Source organism: Camarhynchus parvulus, chromosome 6 (genome assembly GCF_901933205.1).
Source record: "Camarhynchus parvulus chromosome 6, STF_HiC, whole genome shotgun sequence".
NCBI classification, from domain to species: Eukaryota; Metazoa; Chordata; class Aves; order Passeriformes; family Thraupidae; genus Camarhynchus; species Camarhynchus parvulus.
In genome coordinates this window covers 31,309,024-31,326,940 of record NC_044576.1, presented here as the reverse complement: position 1 = coordinate 31,326,940, position 17,917 = coordinate 31,309,024, and the positions used below count along the sequence as shown (strand labels likewise).

Sequence of the window (17,917 nt, the reverse complement as noted above, 5' to 3'; positions counted from 1 at the left end):
AAAGTTGCACAGGTGGCATCATTTCCTAGTTGTATTATGGTTTCCTTTGTCAACCAAAGTATTTGAGATTCCCCTAATTCTTTGTTTTGCCCTATACTCTCTAGCTCTTATTCCACTTTGCTCCCCACAGCTCTGTACCTGTAACTCCCCACTCTATCCTCTCTCCATTTCACATATTCCTTTCTCCACATCATCACTAAGCCACCTTTTCCTTAGTCCCAGCCTAATTCTGCCTTCACACATTTTTTTTATTTGGACACATCCTCAACTTCTTTTTTGCTAGTCACTCTGACAGAAACCTTTAGCTCCCATGATTGGGCTCCATTTGGCCCTCTTTAGCAAAGCTAAAATTCTAAAAATAATAAAACACCTGAACACCAAGGAGTTATGACTTCCTAAGCTGACATCAAAAATTCAACCTCTGCCCAACACCAGCCACGTAACCCTCAGTGCAAAAAAGCCAATTAAAACTGCAAGGAACAGGGGTGGTGCACAACTACCAGAAGAGAGGCAGGATGACACTGTTGTGAGGGCATTATTCATATTTAACTCAGGAAGATCTTCATTTTTTCCAAATCTATCAGAACCAATTTCTATTACCAAAGAATCAACATCTAGCTCGTGACAAACTACAAAATATTCCATATACAACTCATTTAGCATGTCTACCTGGTAACAGCTTAAGTTTGTCAGATTTCTGCACACACAGAGCTGTTTCCTCTCCATCACCACCTTCTCTGCAACGATCTGGTACTATTCCTGTTGTCAGCAAGTTTGTTTTCCTACAGGTAATAAAGTGCTCCCACTGGCTACACAGGCACTGATAGAAGAGAAGAAGTTGGAAGCAAAGAATGAATCCAATCTCCAATACAAAATATCCACAGCTCAATCACCTTCCTCAAGCCTCAGCTTTTCTGTCCCTCACACAGAAGGGATTCACTGTGCTGATTACAAGTCACTGAAAAATAAATATTTAAGTAGTAACACCTGATACAAACTACCAGGAGAGGAGTGTGAGTCTGCACTGCAAGCAGAGTTGAGTGAGACAGCTTTTAGTGCTAACACTCAAAAGAAAAAAAATTCTTTTTATTTCCTGGTTCATCTCACTGGAAAAAGATTAAAGATTCAGAGATTTTTTCCATCAGGAAGATCTAGAACTCAATAACTCCTGCAATTTAAGGGTTTGGTCTCAACATTTGTTTCAAAATCAGTAAAGGCTGCTACACAAAGTATTTATTTTCAAAAAGTCTATAGATATTTATTGAACAAATAAGAAAGCAGTGGAAGTTTTCATAATCAGATACTACAAAATATCTAAATTTTTAAAAGGTTATCTACAGGATTGAAATAATTCAGCTCCAGACAGCAGATAAAGAAAATAGTTCACTAACATTATAAGCAGGCAAGGAATGACAGATTTAGACAAACTACAATAAACAAACAAACAAACATTTCTTAATTAAAAACAAGAGGAGTACAAAGATTGTTCTTCTCACTTCACTTGTTTTAGTGGAGCCTTGTTAGGAGCAGGTGAGCATCTCTTGTAGAGAAGGAGTAGCAGCAGTAGTCTAAGTGGACCTGCAATAAATAAACTCTATTTTAGGAAGAATATTTAGAGCAATCATTAGCAGGTAGAACATTCACCATCCCAGGAAAGCAGAAAGCCAACTTTCACTTAACCAAGACACAGAATATAGGAGTTTAATGATGAAAAAATGATCTTTATATAATATGGCACCATCTTGATGCACTAAGAATGCATTGTGCAGAAACACTGTGACTCAAATTAACATGCACGGAGACCCCTATGAAACTGCCATTAGTCTTCTGTCCTAAGTAACTTATTCTTAGAATAAACCAGAGATGACTCACACTACTGAACCACTAAAATATACCCATCATTCTTAGTGCCCTAAGGTTGGCACAAGCAACTTGTAAATGTCAGAAAAGCATATAAACCTCGTTAATGTTTTCAGAAATTCATTTAAAGATAGAAACAGGTCCAAAAAGATGCCTGTCTAAATGCATTGCAATTACGTTACAATTATTTTCCAAATACACAGATATGCTCTGTCTTTTCTCAGCTCATTACTGACTCAAACAATTTGCCCTTCTGGGATCAATTGTTTGCTAATAAATAATTGTTTACAGTCACAAAATGATATTAAGGAGTATTCTTATTAGTTTTCCTTCTACAGCCTAATAAGATTCCAAACTAGCTGATTCCCAAGAGTCTAACCTTAACCTTGCTGTGTTTAACAGCCCAGGAAATGATGAACCATCTGTTTCAGAAAATAATGGAGGGCCAAGAGGAAATATTATTTAATTGTAGATTAACCTCCTTGTACAGCAGAATGAAGCATCTACAGAATTAGCAACTCTAACTAGCAATGAATAAAAAAAAACCCTGAAAGAAGTTCTTACTATGAGAAAACGAACAGCAGCAAGTATTCTTTTATCAACTTTGAAAAACACAACAAACAAATAAACTCATAAATGTATGTAACAAGTACAATCTGATTTTTAAAAAAAATTAATTATCATATTTGGATTTTTCCACTTGAGGAACTCCCAGAAATCAATACTAAAATAGTTCTGGCTTTATTTTTCTAGGAGTATCAAAATTACTTTAAAACAAATATCTCCAAGTGAGAGATGTGGAAGTTATACAGTAATAAATATCTCATCTTTGTAGGTATAAAACAGCTGCTCCAAAGCAACAGACAAGTCATTTAAGGGAGTGGAGGGAAAGATCTTGAGGTTTTAAACTCAAGAAATTTGATCATTTATGTATATGTTTTCACAGCCACTTTTAATAATGGAGACAACCTGATAAGCTGTAAGACAGATTGAGTACTAGAAGAGAAAAAACCTAGCAGTGATAAAGCACAGGAATTTGAAAATAAAGCCAACTGCTCCTGTGCCTCCATCATTAAGGGCAGCACAATTCTGCACTGGGATGGCAATTTTTCTATGTAACATTGATGCCAAAGCAAGCTGAACAGGAATTTTTACCTCCATCAATCAGTTTGCCTCGTTTTGACAGCAACAACGACAGAGAAGTGTGTTATCAAAGGGCTGCAGCAAACTCCAACACGCAGGAACTGAGAGAGCTTTCCCTTGATTTCACACAACCTTCCTAGAACAGAATCTAAATTCACTGCTCACTCTGACAGCTGGGCGCATACTCAGTGTGACAGATTGCATTCATTCCAAGTTTTAAATATCCAAACACGGTAACATTTACTCCAATAAATTATTCTTGAGTTCTTCACTCAATTCCTGAAGCAATGAGCTCGCAATAACTCTACAGCTTCATATAATAGCACCTATTGAAAGAGGATAAGAGTTTGACATTCTTCTCCCACTAAACAACCAGGCACAATTTTATCCATCAGCCGTCTATCAACCTACGGATATTGAAAGCTTGGGCGAAGGAGATAACATCAAACCCAGCCCTACTGTCAAGCTGCACTATCTCCTACCATCAATAATACTATTCATGAATTTAGGAAAATTAATAAATCTCGGGGTGGAGGCTGGGAGAGCCTCAAGTGCAGGTGAAGCAGGCACTCACTTGGGCTTTGTCTCGGCGTCGGTGACCTGGCGGATGTAGATGCCGTCCTCGGGGTGCTCGATGTCGTCCATCTCGTACATGTAGGAGGAGGCGATGGCCAGCGTGGTGCCGTCGTTGCTGAAGGCCAGCGAGGCGATGCTCGTGGGGTAACGGTGGAACTGGCACAGCCTCTTCTTGTTGAAGGGGTCCCAGATGTTCACAAAGCCGTCAGAGCCGCCTGAGAATTCCAAAAAGAAGTTGTAATTGAGGGAAAGAATAAAACTGAAGAGAAAAAAAGGCAACTGCTCGTAATTACTTTGTCAGGAAAAACAGAGGGTTGATTCATGCGGTAAAGAGCACAATGAGCATTTCCCAAACTCCCTGTTAAAGCAGTTAACTGGAGAAAAGACTGCAATACAGTTTTATCTCACGGCACTCTAAATTCTAACAAAGTGGTAAGGCAGAAAAAAATTTCCTAAGAGAGATTCTCACTGCATCATAGTTTTAAGCTGACAGTGAGACTTGTGATTACATCTGAAGCTGACAGTGAGAACTGTAATTACATCTGCATGTCAGAGACATATTTTATGAAAAATCCTTTCATTAGGATCTTTTCTCCTGAGAAGCTTCAGCTTCTCCATGTTTTGCTGCTTTGGAATGTGATTTGGAGAATTGTTTACCCAGCATGTGAAACTGTTTTTACTTGATGACCAATGACAGCCACCTGTGTCGAGGCTGTGAGCAGTCACAAAATTCCATTCCATTCTTTTCTATGCCTTGCTAACCTTCTGATGAAATCCTTTCTTCTATTCTTTTAGTATAGTTGTAATATATCATTTTCTTTTAATATAATATATATCATAAAATAATAAACATTCAGTCAAGAGTCTCGTCTCTTCCCTCGTCCTGGGACTCCTGCAAACACCATCACATCTGCAGGTCCAAACAGAAGCTTGTGTTTGGGGAAAAATATTAAGAGTTAAGAACTCTCACTGCATCAAATAATTTTAAAACCCTGCTTAAGGCATGAATACAATTTAAATGCTTAAAAAGTCCGGGCATATGAAGTAAAGGCTGATCTGTTTACACCAAAACTAAAGGAACTGGGGCAAGTGTTACAATTATTTACCTGTAGCAAATGTGTTGTGGACATTATGGAAAGAAATGGCATTAACTGGATAAATCTGCTCGATGTTATTCTCCTTCAAACGGTGACATTTGAATGCATATTTCTTCTTCTGGATTTCTGGGCTTGGATCCAAATATTCCACAGCTACACGACCTTCAATAGAGCTTAAAACATAACCCTAACAAGAAAAAAAATGGAGCTACATGTTTTAGAAGTTTACAACTGGAGAAAAGACTGCAACACAATTTTACTTCATAGCCTTCTAAATTCTAGGAAAGTGGTAAGGCTTAGAAAAAAGCTTTCTAAGAGAGATTCTCATTGCATCATAGTTTAGAGCTGACAATGAGACTTGTAATTACTTCTGCAGGTCAAAAAACAAGTTTGTCTTTGGGGAAAAAATTTCAAGAGATAAGAACACCTTGCATTTGCTCACCTATCCCCCAAGGCCTAAATATCTGAAATATGAGAGATACTCACAGGACTATTTAGTTCCAGAATTATATTACATTAAAATTAGTTCAGAGCTTTATACTAACAACTAAACACTCAAGCTGAAATAGTATTTTCAGTGAAACTTGATTACAAGTTGTGTTCACTTATCCAGTTAATTACAGTCCTGACTTGGAGCAACCTGAGATGCTTTTATTATCACTTTTGAGTTAAGTCCATAATAGATCTTTTCAGAAATAGGATTGCAATGATATCTCGCTATAACAAGGCTCTTTAAAATCCATCATACAATACAATCTGGAAGATCAGCTTGTTTTACTATAACTAGAACTGAAAATGGACAAAGCATTCAAGCCAGTTCAAGAACAAGTAACTAGGTCTTGCAATTCCTGTACTATCACTCTGTATAGGGGAAAATTCCCTTACAAATTAGTTTGGCAGAGAAAGCCAATCTTCTTGCTTTCCTTGAAAAAAGAAATACCACAGACACACCACGTTAACTTGAACAGAACAGCTGCAGGAGCACCTGAATTGTACAATTCGCCCTGGATAATGGATCCAGGGTTCTGCAGTGCATGCCACAGACTCAGAGAGGAAAAAAAGAAAAATATATAAATGACATTCATGCAGTTTTAATCCTGCCCCTGTTCACAGACTGTTCAAGAACCCTGGGTTACAATGCATAAAAGCTGCTTAGGAACCACCAATTCTGGCTTTTTCTTTTCTACTGCAACTGGGGAGGGGAAGGATGTTTTTTTTTAAATTACATGCCAGCATTGTGATTCATTAAACAGGTTATTTCTAAAAAGGAGACAAATCTTGAGGAATAAAACGACAACATAATATGCTGGTAAGTCAGTGGCAAACATTGCTAAGTTGCATTAAAAGAATTCATGTACCCCAGGAAACCTCCCCCCTCCCGAAGTTTGATTACAAAACACACCCCCATATAAAAAGGAACTTGAAAATAAACCCTGAAGAATATTGAGCAGAAATGTGAGTATGCCATTGCTGCCATACCTGTTTGTTGGGGAATGCTCTGATGCAGCGGGTCTGGTATTTCAGGCTCGATTCCCTTCGCTGCTGAACATATCCCATGTTCCTCAAATCCCACACCAGCACCCTCCGGCCTGCTGTCCCCACAATCAGCCTGTCCCCAGACACAGAGAGGGTGTAGACCTTCCAAAAGAATATTTACAGTATTTAACAATGATATTAGCCTGGAAACCCCCCTGCTCTTCGGACAGAATAAGCTGTCAGCAATGAGCACTAACACAACTGGTGACATCTCCCATGGAATGCTCAGCAACAGAATTCCCTTCAGCTTGCATTTAGAACCCAAATTTGGGACAAGCAGCAGGAATGTGCAGCTGGTTAGCGAAAACACCCTGATGTAGCATCCAAAAGCTCAAAAACTATTCCAGGCATCAAATTTACCAAATTGAATGGCAAAAGGAAAACGCATACAAAGGAAGGGGAGGGGAAGTGATGGATACTGAATTAATCTTGGCTTGGTTTTGCATTCCCACTGTCAGTTCATGATCCTGCAGTTTAGTCCTACAAAACCACATCACACATTTTCTCCTCTGTTTTCCTCCACCTGGTAACCAAGTATTTTTCTTTATAAACTCAATATTTTGGGTTGAGCTTCATGTTAATAAAATAGGTTGCCTAGAGATCATTTAAAAAAAAACATTAGTTTGTGTACTTTAATAAAACAAAGTGAATTTGAAGAAAGCAATATGCTTGACATATTAAAAAAAAAGATAATGGCTTGGAATTTTAACTCTACCCCAAAACTTGGCTCAGTGGGAAATTTTGGCTTATCAGATTTCATATGAAAATATTTAGTGCATGAATTGTTGTTTCTAGCTATTGCTTGGGATGCAGTTCATCTGGTAATGTGTAAAAAAAAAAACAACAAAACAAAAATACAAGAAAAAGGGAAGATGTTTAGTCAAAAACCGCCTGTGCTATGGAATGAATTCCAAGTTTTGATACATAAGCAGACGGAATCCAGCTACCTACAGCTGCCACTGAGCTGCTAACAAGAGCAAACGATAGGAATGAGCTTTTTCCAGTGATCAAATGCAGCCAAACACACAGGAAACAGATCCTGGGTACTCCTGAGATGAGGAATTAAAAGTGTAAGAGATCTGCTATCCTGCCAGAGGGAATCCATTTGCTTTTGGCATGTGCTTGGATGATTTCATTTGGTTTCACTTTGTGGTTCTCTGATGAAGCCCAAAGCTGCTTGGTTCTGGTAAGACTGCACTGAAACATCACATACAAGTTTTCACCTCATTTGCTACAAACACATTTTCAAAAAGTTAATTTCTAATAAAAAGCTCAGCAGACAGGTGTGTATGTATACATATAGATAAAAAAGATTTCTTTAACCAATCCTCATCCACCTAGCATGCTTTCTTCTCTAAAACATGATTATTGAACTCTTTAAGACTGAGATTTTAAGATGGGAAAAGTCTTAAATATTCACACAGGAGTTGCCCAAAATTTCTGATGATCCTAATTACTCCTAAAAAAGGTATGAAAACTTTGAGCCAACAGCAGTTACACATTTTAACAGGATAGTTTTTTGTTATTGATGTAAAAATCGGTCCAGAAATATTCATAAACACTATATAAAATATGTTTGTGTACATATAGGGAAACAAAGGCATAAAGAACATCAAATATCTTAAATCTTCTTCACAAACCGATGTCACACCTGTACAGTGAGTGTTCTTTCTCCACCACACAGCCATAAATCAAATGAAACCGTTGTCATGCAGTGGAGTAGGTGTACACATTCATCAAAGGCAGCATTAAAAAAATGACATAATGAACCTTGCTGAACCAATAAGCAGCTTGATTCACTGTGGCTGTCCATTATATGATATTCTGTCAGCAATTTATCACAGTTCTTTACATGCTACATACATCTATAAATCAAAACTAGAAATAATGCAATTACTTTATTCTGCACAAAGGTCTGGCCAGAAGTAGATCCAGCTCTGCTGGAACAAAAGTAAGAGCTCTTTAGGGGCAAAGGGAAGGTAATGATGGCTCATAATTAGAACTTGACAATAGGATGTCACAGAGCTAAATGAAATTTTTAAAAGGTACAGACAGAAAAAAAAAATTCATATGTAAAATTATCCAGCAAGCCAGCCTGTGTTTAGGAGTCTCTCAAGAAAAACCAGGAATTTCTGTTAATTCTTTCAGTGACACTGCTGTAAGCAGCATGAGAAGTAAACACATCATGTGGCCATTACAAAAAGCTGAAAATATAATCTCATTTTATCTTATTTCTCTGAGTCTCCCATTAGCACAGAGGATTTCAGCTTTAGGAGAATATCCAAATTTACTAGGCATTAATACAAAACAGGAAAATCACAAAACAAGCAATTCTGTTCAATTTTTTGAACACAAGCAAAAACCAAAAATATTATTTCAGGCAACAAAAAAGATTTACTACAGAGATATTTTTCTGAGCATATTCCAAAACAATCAGACCTTAGGACTGCCAGGGTCTGATATACCTAAAATCTTAACATTTAAGGAAATCAACTGTCCATTTTACAATTAAACCAAGATGCTTGGTTTTTCTTCAAATTTATTTTAAATTTTAAGGAAGTGGTCCAGCACAAGCACCAAGAATTAAGGAACACTGAGCAAAGCTCAAAGCCCTCACCAAAAATAGTAAGACATTCTGAATACTAATCTTTTTAAATGCTATACTTCCACCTAGTTTAAAAAACATTAAATATAACTTCACAAATTCAGCCCAGGGCAGTGTCCTTGTGGTGTTCCAGTCCCAGGATGCATTATTTAGCACCTGGAATGCAGCACTCACCTTTTCAGGTTGGGAGAAGGTTCCTGCATTGCAGGGAGTTCTGGGATCCCAGAGTTTGACAGTTTGATCCCAGCTGCCAGTCACCATGACATTCACTTCTGGGCAATACTCCACACACCTGATAGGAGCATCGTGGGCACCAACAAGGTTTTCTGTAAGAAAACACAATATTTTGCAATTTTACTGTTTACTACAAACAGAATATGTGAAATAACAATTAAAAAAGAACACCACTGCAGCACAAGCATTTTCTGACATTCTACAGGTGCATTTCTATGCCAGAAGTCCCTGTAAGGACAGTTCAGCCTTCAGAAGCATAACTTTTGCTAAAATCAGCATTGTTACATTTAAATTTATGTCTCTTGAGCTTAGGATTAAAGAATTTTAGGCAGTCACTTTAAAGAGATCTTTAAAGTTATAAAGTATCAACTGGTATCACACTAACAAACACACTAACACAGAAATCAGCTTAAGCTTGTGTGCATCAATGACAAGAGAAAGTAGTGACTATTACACCTTAATAAAAATATTAAAACACTTGTAGGAAGTCAGCTATGGCAGAATTATTTGAGCTTTTTGGTACTATTATTGCACACACTGATTTGTCAAACCCTGGCTATTGGCAGGTGCTGGTGACTGGCTGAAATTTGCTTTTCTCTTTAACACTCTAAAAATACACCAAAAAAAGTGAGACAAACCATTGCACCAATGAGGCACTGGAACTGGTACTTTCAAGCAACGTTTTCTTAGGAAAAATTTGTAGCACAAGGCCAAGCTTGACAATGCAAAAGCTCTATGTATCCTCTGCCATGAAAGATCATTCTAAATACATTGAAACCACAAGCCTCTGAAAAACAAAATGCTCAGCTTTAGTTCAGCTTGGCTACTTCCCCCTAACTGAGCCACTGCAGCCTATGGCAGGGCAGGATTATCATCAGAAAACCAATTCAAGGCACCCTGCAAGCAGCCACCAAACCTTCTGGCAATGCTAAATTCTTCCAGGTTTTTAGGTGGTCCTTACTAGGGTCACTGGTTGTTCTGCAGATACTTCAATATCCCCCCAGCTAAAGAGCCTGAAGAATACTCTGTGAATGTAAGTACATAAATCTGAAGCTCAGGCCAGTTGCTGACAGCATTTAGAGTTCAATCTGCTCACCCTGGTCCGTGTTTAAGTCGTGCATTTTCAGTTGCTGATCCAGCCCCCCACTCCAGGCATGGGTCGGATCCTATAAAGCAATAAAATTTACCTTATAAAGTTTCCATGGCTGCTCTGCATCCAGCATCCTAAACTCGTAACACAGGACTTGCTTTCAGGAGTTTTGGGAAGACAGGGATTCAGACACAAATATTAAGGTCTGACCCAGATTCAAACAGACAGAACCTTTAGAAAATGTGCAAGTGCTTTGAATGATATGAATTTCTTTAGTTCAGAAGTAAAATGAAAATAAATTTTAAAAAGGCAGTTAGAGGCTAGACCAAATAATTTCCATTTCTTCATATTTTAAATGACTGACAACCTAGGTCCCATCTAGCTGCAGGTTAATCCTAAAACTGATTTAGAAGGGAGATACCATTTGAGAACCTGAGTGTTGATCCACAGCACAGTATCAGCCACGTGACAAAATATTCACTGAAAAAAAGCACAGGTAGGCCCCTCTTTAATTTCAGGGACTGACAATTTCTCATACTTTGGGCACTCTACAGCTGTAAAATAATAATTTAAAAAGCCCTCCCACACTTACATAAAAAGCACAGTCCAGGACAGCTCCTGAATGCTGATATTTGAGTCTCATGGTGTTGGCAGGGACATCATAGAGCCGCACAGTTGTGTCCCAGGATGAAACCAGCAGAAACTGAGATGTGTTTGGACTAAACTTCACTGATGAAATCCCATCATCTGGAGTTTGGTTGAGCTTGAACTCGTTTGATCCTGTCATCTGCAGACAATAAGGCACAGATGCAATTTTAATGACTACAAGAACACAGGCCTAGCAAGGGAACAAGACTGAGCCCTCTGAAAGGCAGCCCAATACAGACCTGAAAACTTCACTGGCTTTTACACAGAACAGTTTCAGAACACCCAAATTTCTCCAAACTCTAAAATTCAAGATGCCAATCTCTGTCCAAAACCTCAATAAATGCCTTTCTCTACAGAGAGCTTTCAAATATCAAATGCAACATGAACAAACAACAGAAAATAATTATGATCATTATTATAATCTATAAGCTGAGATATTGTTACTTACAAAAGTATTTCCCTCCCTCTGCTGAGTGTGTGGTTGTGATTTTTGAAGTAAATATTTGTAAGTTATTGTGAATCAAGAAGTTACTTTAAGAAACATGTATTAGCAGAAAGAAATTAGATTTGAAAACTCCAAAAAATGTTGATTTGCTCCTGGATTGGTATGACTGTCACACACTCCCAAGAATTACAACTGGATCATCTTTTATATAGGTTTGGGCACTGTGCAACTTTCAGACCTTTAGGCTTCCACAAGTGCTGTGAAATATGTGCAACAAAAAGCTTTAAGATTGGATTCTGAGAAAGGAGCAATAACAAAGAGCAGGTAAAGAAAGGAAAGTTATGTTCTGTGAGGGCTGAAATGTGGAGTGACCATGGAACTGGAAATATGACCAGGAAAAAACATCAACAATTCAATCAATGACTCCAAAGGCAAATGCAGCACTCCCAATCCAGGAGCACTTTGTTGAAAACTTCCAAGGACAACAGAAGTTATGAACTGCAAATTTCAGCAGGAAAACAGCTCAGGCCTTACAAACACTCTGAAAGAAGAAACTGCTGGTTACATATCCACAAAACAACCACCAAAACAACCACAGCCTCTTCTCAAGGTTTCTCAAGGCCTCCACAGCACATTCAGCTTCTGCTAAAGGGGCAGAGCTGTGAACTAGCTCAGATTTTCTGTAACACTGTCACAGAATTTGCATGCACAACTGCAAAGGTAAGAGACTAAATCAGGAATAAATCACCTCTGAGAATAAATCAGGAGACAAGGAGCAGATGAACCAAGGGCAAGGTGCAAATTTAGGGCACACAGTGGTTCTAGTTCAGTGCTTGTCAGCAGCTAAACAATCATCAGGCTGTGCAATAAAGTGAGGAACACACATTCCTACACTGGAGAGATTTCCTGAGTGGGAGCTTTGCTAAGACACCCTTCAAAAAACACAAAAAACACTCACTGTGTCAACATAAAGTGCTATTTCTGCTATTGAAGCATGAAGTGAAGGGGAAAAACCCTTTTAATAATAGAGAAGCTTCTTTCTGAGCCCCTTTTTTAGCCCTGCTTTGGGAACACTTGGGAAAAGAGAGGCTTGAGGTTTTGCCACACATCTTTCCATGGGAATGTTACTTGGAATTCAGCAGCATCTGCTGAGGGTGTTTCAGATGCAGGTCCAGAGACCCAAAACCTAAAGGAATTCAGAACAACTGAGAAAATTAAATTGGACAAGCTTATTGCTGTGCCTACTTAGACCAGAAAACTCAAACAAAACATGAGGTTTGAGGTACAAGTTACTGTATTATTTGAGGCCTGGAACAAATTATTAACCAGCCCAAAAGCAACTCCAGGAAGCAAAGCTACTCACACAAGAAACCTGGAAGGATGTCCCAAAGATATTTTTAATCCAGAACAATGTTCATAATATCAGAATTTAAGTATATCCTGCCTCTTACACATGGTAAATATATATATATATATATATATATATATATATATATATATATATATATATATATATATATATATATATATATATCAGACCCAGAGCACTAAATTTTCACAAAAATACAACCAGGATTCCAAATCACAGCGCTGTGCCCACCTCAAACAATAAGGTCCTGGTAAAATGTTGAGGAAAAAAACTTTCAAATATTACAGAGAAAACACATGCTGCCGAAATGGCGATTCTGACTTAACCACGGCATTCAGTTTTGAAAAAAAGAGAAGAAAAAAAAATAACTTTTAGTGAGCGAGCAAGAAAGTTGTGCTTTTTATAGCTCCTCTTGGCACAGGTGTCACCCAGGTGGACGGAGGAGCTGGAACAAAGCAGAACGCCCCGGTGAGAGCCTCGGCACCCCCCTCCCGCGCTTTTACTCACAAACCACGAAACTCAAAGTACCGTTTTCATGCTGAACGAGCTCTTCCCGCTGCTCCACGGGCCGCCAAGGAAAAGCTTTCGGAGTCAGGGCAGCGCCGAGGCCTCGGTCCCTGTGAGGAGCGCCGGGATGAGGAAAACGCTGCGGGGAGGGAAGAGAGTGAGGGAAGGGCCTGGGAACCAGGCAGGGAGGGCGCCGCACCGGGCAACGAAGGTGCAGCCGGGAGGAAGGGTTCGGGCCGTGCCCAGGGTCCCGGATCCCCGACCCCGAACCCCCAACCCCGATCCCAACCCCGAATTCCCGGTCCCGGTCCCGGCCTCACCTCAGCCGCCGCCGCCCGCGCGCGCGCACTGCCGCCCGCCCCGCGCGATTGGCCGGTTCGAACGCGCGTGGCGCTGCGTCACCGACGTGCGCCGCGAGACCGCCGCCGCGGGGCGTGCCGGGAGCTGTAGTTCGCCGCTGCCGGGGCAGTGGCGGCGTGGGGGAGCGCTGCCTTCTCCCCGACCCGGCCCGGCTGATAACGGCGGGGCCCGGGAGGTGCCCCCGGGGGAACCGCACGGAGAGAGAGGCTGGTGCTGGGCTCCAGCGGTGCTAAGGGATAAAACCCGAAATACGAGTTATTACCCCTAAAAATAGAGTCCGAAAGGCGGAGCGACGGAGCGGGGCTGTGTTCCCAGCCCGGCTGCCGCTACGCCGAGGCTGCGGCTCAAACACCGGCTGTGGAGCGCGTTCTCCTTCCCCGCATTGAAAAACGCCTTATTTATCCCTTCGGATATTTAATTTCTCTGTTTTTTGGGGCTTTGTTTTTCGCTGTCCTCGTTGCTGTCGCTGTTACAGCCCCAGCACTCGGCACGGAGCCGGTGGCCGCAGTTTAATCGCCACTTGCCGCGGGATTTACGGGTTTGGGGTGACCCATCGAGCCCGTGTCCCGTGCGGAGCCGTCGAGGATGCCCAGTGCGAGCCCGGCCCGCCGAGAGCAGGGACCAGCCCCCGGTAGCACCGAGCCCATCACCGCGGCTTCCACCGAAACACTCCGAAAAACAGAAAAAAAAAAAGGTCCCCGTTTAACGAAACTTTTCGGGGCATGCCCCTCACCTCCCAGCCCGGAGAAGGGCAGCGAGCCCCCGGCGCGGGCGGACGGTCAGGCACGGCTGGGATTCCCTGCAGGAAACGAGGTTAGGAGCAAAACGAAACGAGATAAGGAGCAAAAATTCCGGAAAAAACAAACCCTCGGTGTTACGAGTCGTTTTGGCTCTCCCGTGCATCGATCCCGGGCCCTTCCCGGCCCGGCTGCGGGGCACCCCCGGTCCCCCTCGGGGACACGCGACCGAGGTGGCAAATTTACAAACGAGGCTTAAAACGCTTTATATTTTTTTTTCTTTCTTACTTTCTTTAAAAATATTTACAGATCTGAAATAACGCTTTTTTTAATTAATTTTTTTTTCTTCACAAGCGACAGGATGGCAGGAGGGGAGAGCGGGGGTGCCCCGGGCGCCCCGGGCTCTCCGTTTGCCCGTCCCTCCCATCAGTTTCAGTGCTGTGTCCCCTCCATGGGCGCGGCCCGAGAGCCCCTCACGGAGCCCCCGCGGCGGCCCCGGCCCCGCTCCCGGTGCCGGTCCCGACGGGGCGGGGGCCGCGGGGCTCAGTAGTCGATCTTGTTGTAGAGGTTGTAGAGCGGTAAGGCCGAGAGGTTGCTGCCGGGGTAGTAGAGAGGGGCGGGGAAGGCGATGGACCGGGGCACCGGCACTCGGAGGAGGGAATTGTCTCTGAACACCAGCGGCATCCCCACCAGAGTCTGCGCCGAGGCGTGGGCCATGTTGGCCGCCTCCAGCTCGGCCGAGAGCTGCCGTTTCCACTTGTTCCTGCGGTTCTGGAACCAGGTCTTCACCTGGGTCTCGGTGAGCTGCAGGCTGGAGGCCAGGCAGGCCCGCTCCGAGCTGCTCAGGTAGCGCTTCATGTCGAAGGTGGACTCCAGCTGATACACCTGGCTGCGGCTGAACACCGTGCGCGTCTTCTTCTTGGCGGCGCCGGCCTGCCGGTCCCCGCCGTCGCGCTGCCGCTCCCCGCAGGACGGCGAGGACGATCCCAGCGGCTTCTCCTTCTCGTCCTTACAGTCCTGCTGGGGGGGCGAGAGGAAGGGCCCCCGCTCCCCGCTGCCCGCCGCCGCCGCTCCGCTCCCCTTGGCGCTGCCTGCAACAGAGCGACAGCGCGGGGGTCGCACGGCGGCCGGCACCGGGACCCCCGACGGCCGAGCCCCCCGGCCCGCAGGGAAAAAGCACCGGGGCGAGACTCCGGGCAGGCACCCGCCGCCTCTGCTCCTGGGGGAATACACAACCGACGCCGGGGGAAGCCATCCCTTCCTGGATATCCCTGTCCCCGGATGGATGGATGGATGGATGGATGGATGGATGGATGGATGGATGGATGGATGGATGGATGGACGGACAGGTGGGTGTGCGTGCCACAGTGAAAGCAGCTGAGTACCAGGCTTCCTGTCCGACACGAGCCGGCAAATTTTACTTTACAGCATGGCATTTCACAGATCGTTTAGTCAGAAATAATGCTAAAATATAAATAAATAACCGCCGTTCTTCCCTCTGCCCGAGCGCTGTAATCAGAATCTAAGAAAACGAGCGTTATCCATCGCACCGCATCCCTCGGGGAAATCAACGCCGGATGGGATGGAAAAGATTTTTTAAAAAACCACCCAATTTTTCCTGGAATTCCTTCCTCCCCGCTTCACCCCCGGACGGCGCAAACACTCTGTGCCCCGAGAGCAGAGCAGGTGCGGCGTGCCCCCGCCTCCCTCCTCCCGGCGGGGGCCGGACCGGGGCCGAGCCCCCCGCGGCCCTTCCCGGCGGGGCCCGTCCCATCCCTGCGGTACTCACCGAGACAGGTGAAGCTGAGGGGGGGCTGGTGCTTGTGGCACGCCTCGGCGGGGCCCTGAGCCTCGGGGCAGAAGCAGCCGCGGTGCTTCCAGCTCTCCTCCGGCTCCTCGTCCTCCGAGGACAGGGAGAGGGTCCGGGCGCGGGCGGGCCAGGCGGGCGCTCTGTCTCCGGCTTCCCGGGGGGGCTCAGCGCTGCCGCTGCCCAGGATGGACTGGATGGTGAAACTGGAGATGGGAGCAGCCGCCGGACAGCACTTGCTCGGCTCTTCTTTGCTGCTCATCCTGGGTTCATAAGAAAGCAGAGGAGGGAAGCTGTCGCTTTAGAGGGGCTGCGCGGGAGGGGGGTGCCCCGGCAGCCTGCGGGGAGCCGTCGGTGGGGGCTCTTTCGGGGGGCGTTCGGGGCGTGCGGCGGCCGGCTCTCCCCGCGCCGAGCCAGGCGGAATGCATGCTCCTTCCCCCGCGTCCCTATTGATCTGCGGGCGGCGGGCGGCGGGGCTTCATTTGCATGGAGGTGGCCTCCGCCGCGCCAATCACGGCGGCGGCGGACACGGAAAGTTTGGAAACCCGCGGGCTCCGGGAATGGGGAGGCACGGGGGAGGAGGGGTGCGCCGGAGCTGGAGGGGGGAACCCCCGGCGGGGACTCGCCGCCGTCCCCGGGGGCTAGGCTGACCCCGCGGCCCCGGAGGAGGGCTGCTGGCCGCCCGCCATCCCTCCTGGCCTCCGCCTCGAGTGGGCGGCAGCGACGTGGGCTGAATGGCTCATGCCGCCCGGGGGCGGGGGTGTCGGGATAAACACCTTGTGCATATCCGGGCATCTTTACCCTGCTCCTCATTAAAGGAGGGGGAAAACCTGTCACGGTGTGTGTCGCCTGCTCGGCAGGGCTGGGAAACCTTCCAGAGTCTGGAATTTGCGCTGCTGTGCTGCAGCAGGGACAGATGTCCCACGAAATGCCTCCCGCGTTTTGATCCCAGGGCCTGGAAGCCGTGGGGAGCAGGGAGGGAGGGTACGTGCCGCTGCATTTCCAAATAAACTTTGTCAGCACTCAGGGGCTCTTCCCCTCGGGGTTGGACATAAATCACAGCCACCGCAGCTCCTGCCCTCGGAAGGGAAACCCGCAGGTGGCAGCTGCTGCGTCCCACCTGTCCCAAAGGGAACGCGGGGCCGAGCGCAAGGACCCCGCCAGGACCCATCACCTTCCCTAGCGCAGACGGAGCGGCAGCTGGGAGCCTCAGAGGCTCCCCAGGCCGCGGTTTTGGGGCCTGGATCTCCTTTTCCCGGAGATGCCAGGCGGAGACCGAGCCCCGACGGCTGCCTGGCACCGCGAGCTGAGCCCTCCCTGCCGCCGCCGTGGCATCGCCCCGGGAAGGCTCAGGAAGGAGCCTCGGTAACGAGGCCGGTGTGGAAAGCAGCAGCCTGGTCCCCGAGCTGCCCCATGCTTCCCCTGCCCCGGGCAGACCCTGCCGCCCTCTCCGCCTCCATTTCCCCGCTGCCTCCACTCCGGAGGGATGAACTCCTTCCCTGGGCCCTCCTCCCCTGCGGACACCCGTGTCCGTGGGTCGGGCTGTCCCCGAGCCCGCCGCCGTCCCCGGCCGGGGAGGCTCCCGCGGAGGGGAGCGAGTGGGAAGCGCTGCTGCAGCTCGGAAATCCTGGAGAGTTTGGTCGCATCCGTGTCCAGGTGCAATATCCTTGGCCTTGGCAGGGCCGTGGTACCGGGTTTTTAACCCCGGGTTGCCTGAACGAGGTGGGGAGGGGGTCTCTGCGAGCTCCAGCTGTTGATTCCCTCTCTCCAGAAATATATCCCCCCCAAAAAAAAAAATTAAAAAAAAAAAAAAAATCAAATAGGGGAAAGCAAAGAATGAGATGGAAATATACAAATCAATAGAGACAAATGTCAAGACGTTTTAAAATGACATTTTCATTAA

At 45.3% G+C, this 17,917-nt stretch overlaps 2 protein-coding genes across 4 annotated transcripts; both read right to left on the bottom strand.

The window, feature by feature from the left end:
* Positions 1–1,236: 1,236 nt before the first annotated feature.
* On the bottom strand, positions 1,237–13,480 carry BUB3 (BUB3 mitotic checkpoint protein). 3 transcript variants are annotated; one of them, XM_030951685.1, is made up of 9 exons: positions 13,431–13,480; positions 13,132–13,249; positions 10,734–10,928; positions 10,148–10,217; positions 8,992–9,143; positions 6,156–6,314; positions 4,686–4,863; positions 3,578–3,794; positions 1,237–1,578 (listed from the first exon to the last, which is right to left on the bottom strand). In XM_030951685.1, exons 2-9 carry the CDS (start codon positions 13,138–13,140, stop codon positions 1,569–1,571), a joined length of 990 nt encoding a protein of 329 aa, XP_030807545.1. In that variant the 5' UTR covers positions 13,141–13,249; positions 13,431–13,480; the 3' UTR covers positions 1,237–1,568. The 3 variants fall into 3 exon arrangements, with proteins under 3 accessions (XP_030807545.1, XP_030807544.1, XP_030807546.1); XM_030951684.1 differs by lacking the exon at positions 13,431–13,480 and having other exon boundaries at positions 13,132–13,391; XM_030951686.1 differs by lacking the exons at positions 1,237–1,578; positions 13,431–13,480 and having other exon boundaries at positions 3,574–3,794; positions 13,132–13,391.
* Positions 13,481–14,620: 1,140 nt separating this feature from the next.
* On the bottom strand, positions 14,621–16,448 carry HMX2 (H6 family homeobox 2). The gene is made up of 2 exons (XM_030951503.1): positions 15,997–16,448; positions 14,621–15,298 (listed from the first exon to the last, which is right to left on the bottom strand). Exons 1-2 carry the CDS (start codon positions 16,274–16,276, stop codon positions 14,751–14,753), a joined length of 828 nt encoding a protein of 275 aa, XP_030807363.1. The 5' UTR covers positions 16,277–16,448; the 3' UTR covers positions 14,621–14,750.
* Positions 16,449–17,917: the final 1,469 nt, after the last annotated feature.

Bases quoted from the DNA above. Each gene is read 5' to 3' on its own strand.
- HMX2 (XM_030951503.1), bottom strand. From the start codon at position 16,276: ATGAGCAGCAAAGAAGAGCCGAGCAAGTGCTGTCCGGCGGCTGCTCCC. The intron at 15,299-15,996 runs GTGAGTACCGCA...GCTCTGTTGCAG, and splicing joins CCTCAGCTTCACCTGTCTCG to GCAGCGCCAAGGGGAGCGGA.
- BUB3 (XM_030951685.1), bottom strand. The intron at 9,144-10,147 runs GTGAGCAGATTG...GTTTTCTTACAG, and splicing joins CGACTTAAACACGGACCAGG to AAAACCTTGTTGGTGCCCAC. The intron at 4,864-6,155 runs GTATGGCAGCAA...TTTTCTTGTTAG, and splicing joins GAGCATTCCCCAACAAACAG to GGTTATGTTTTAAGCTCTAT.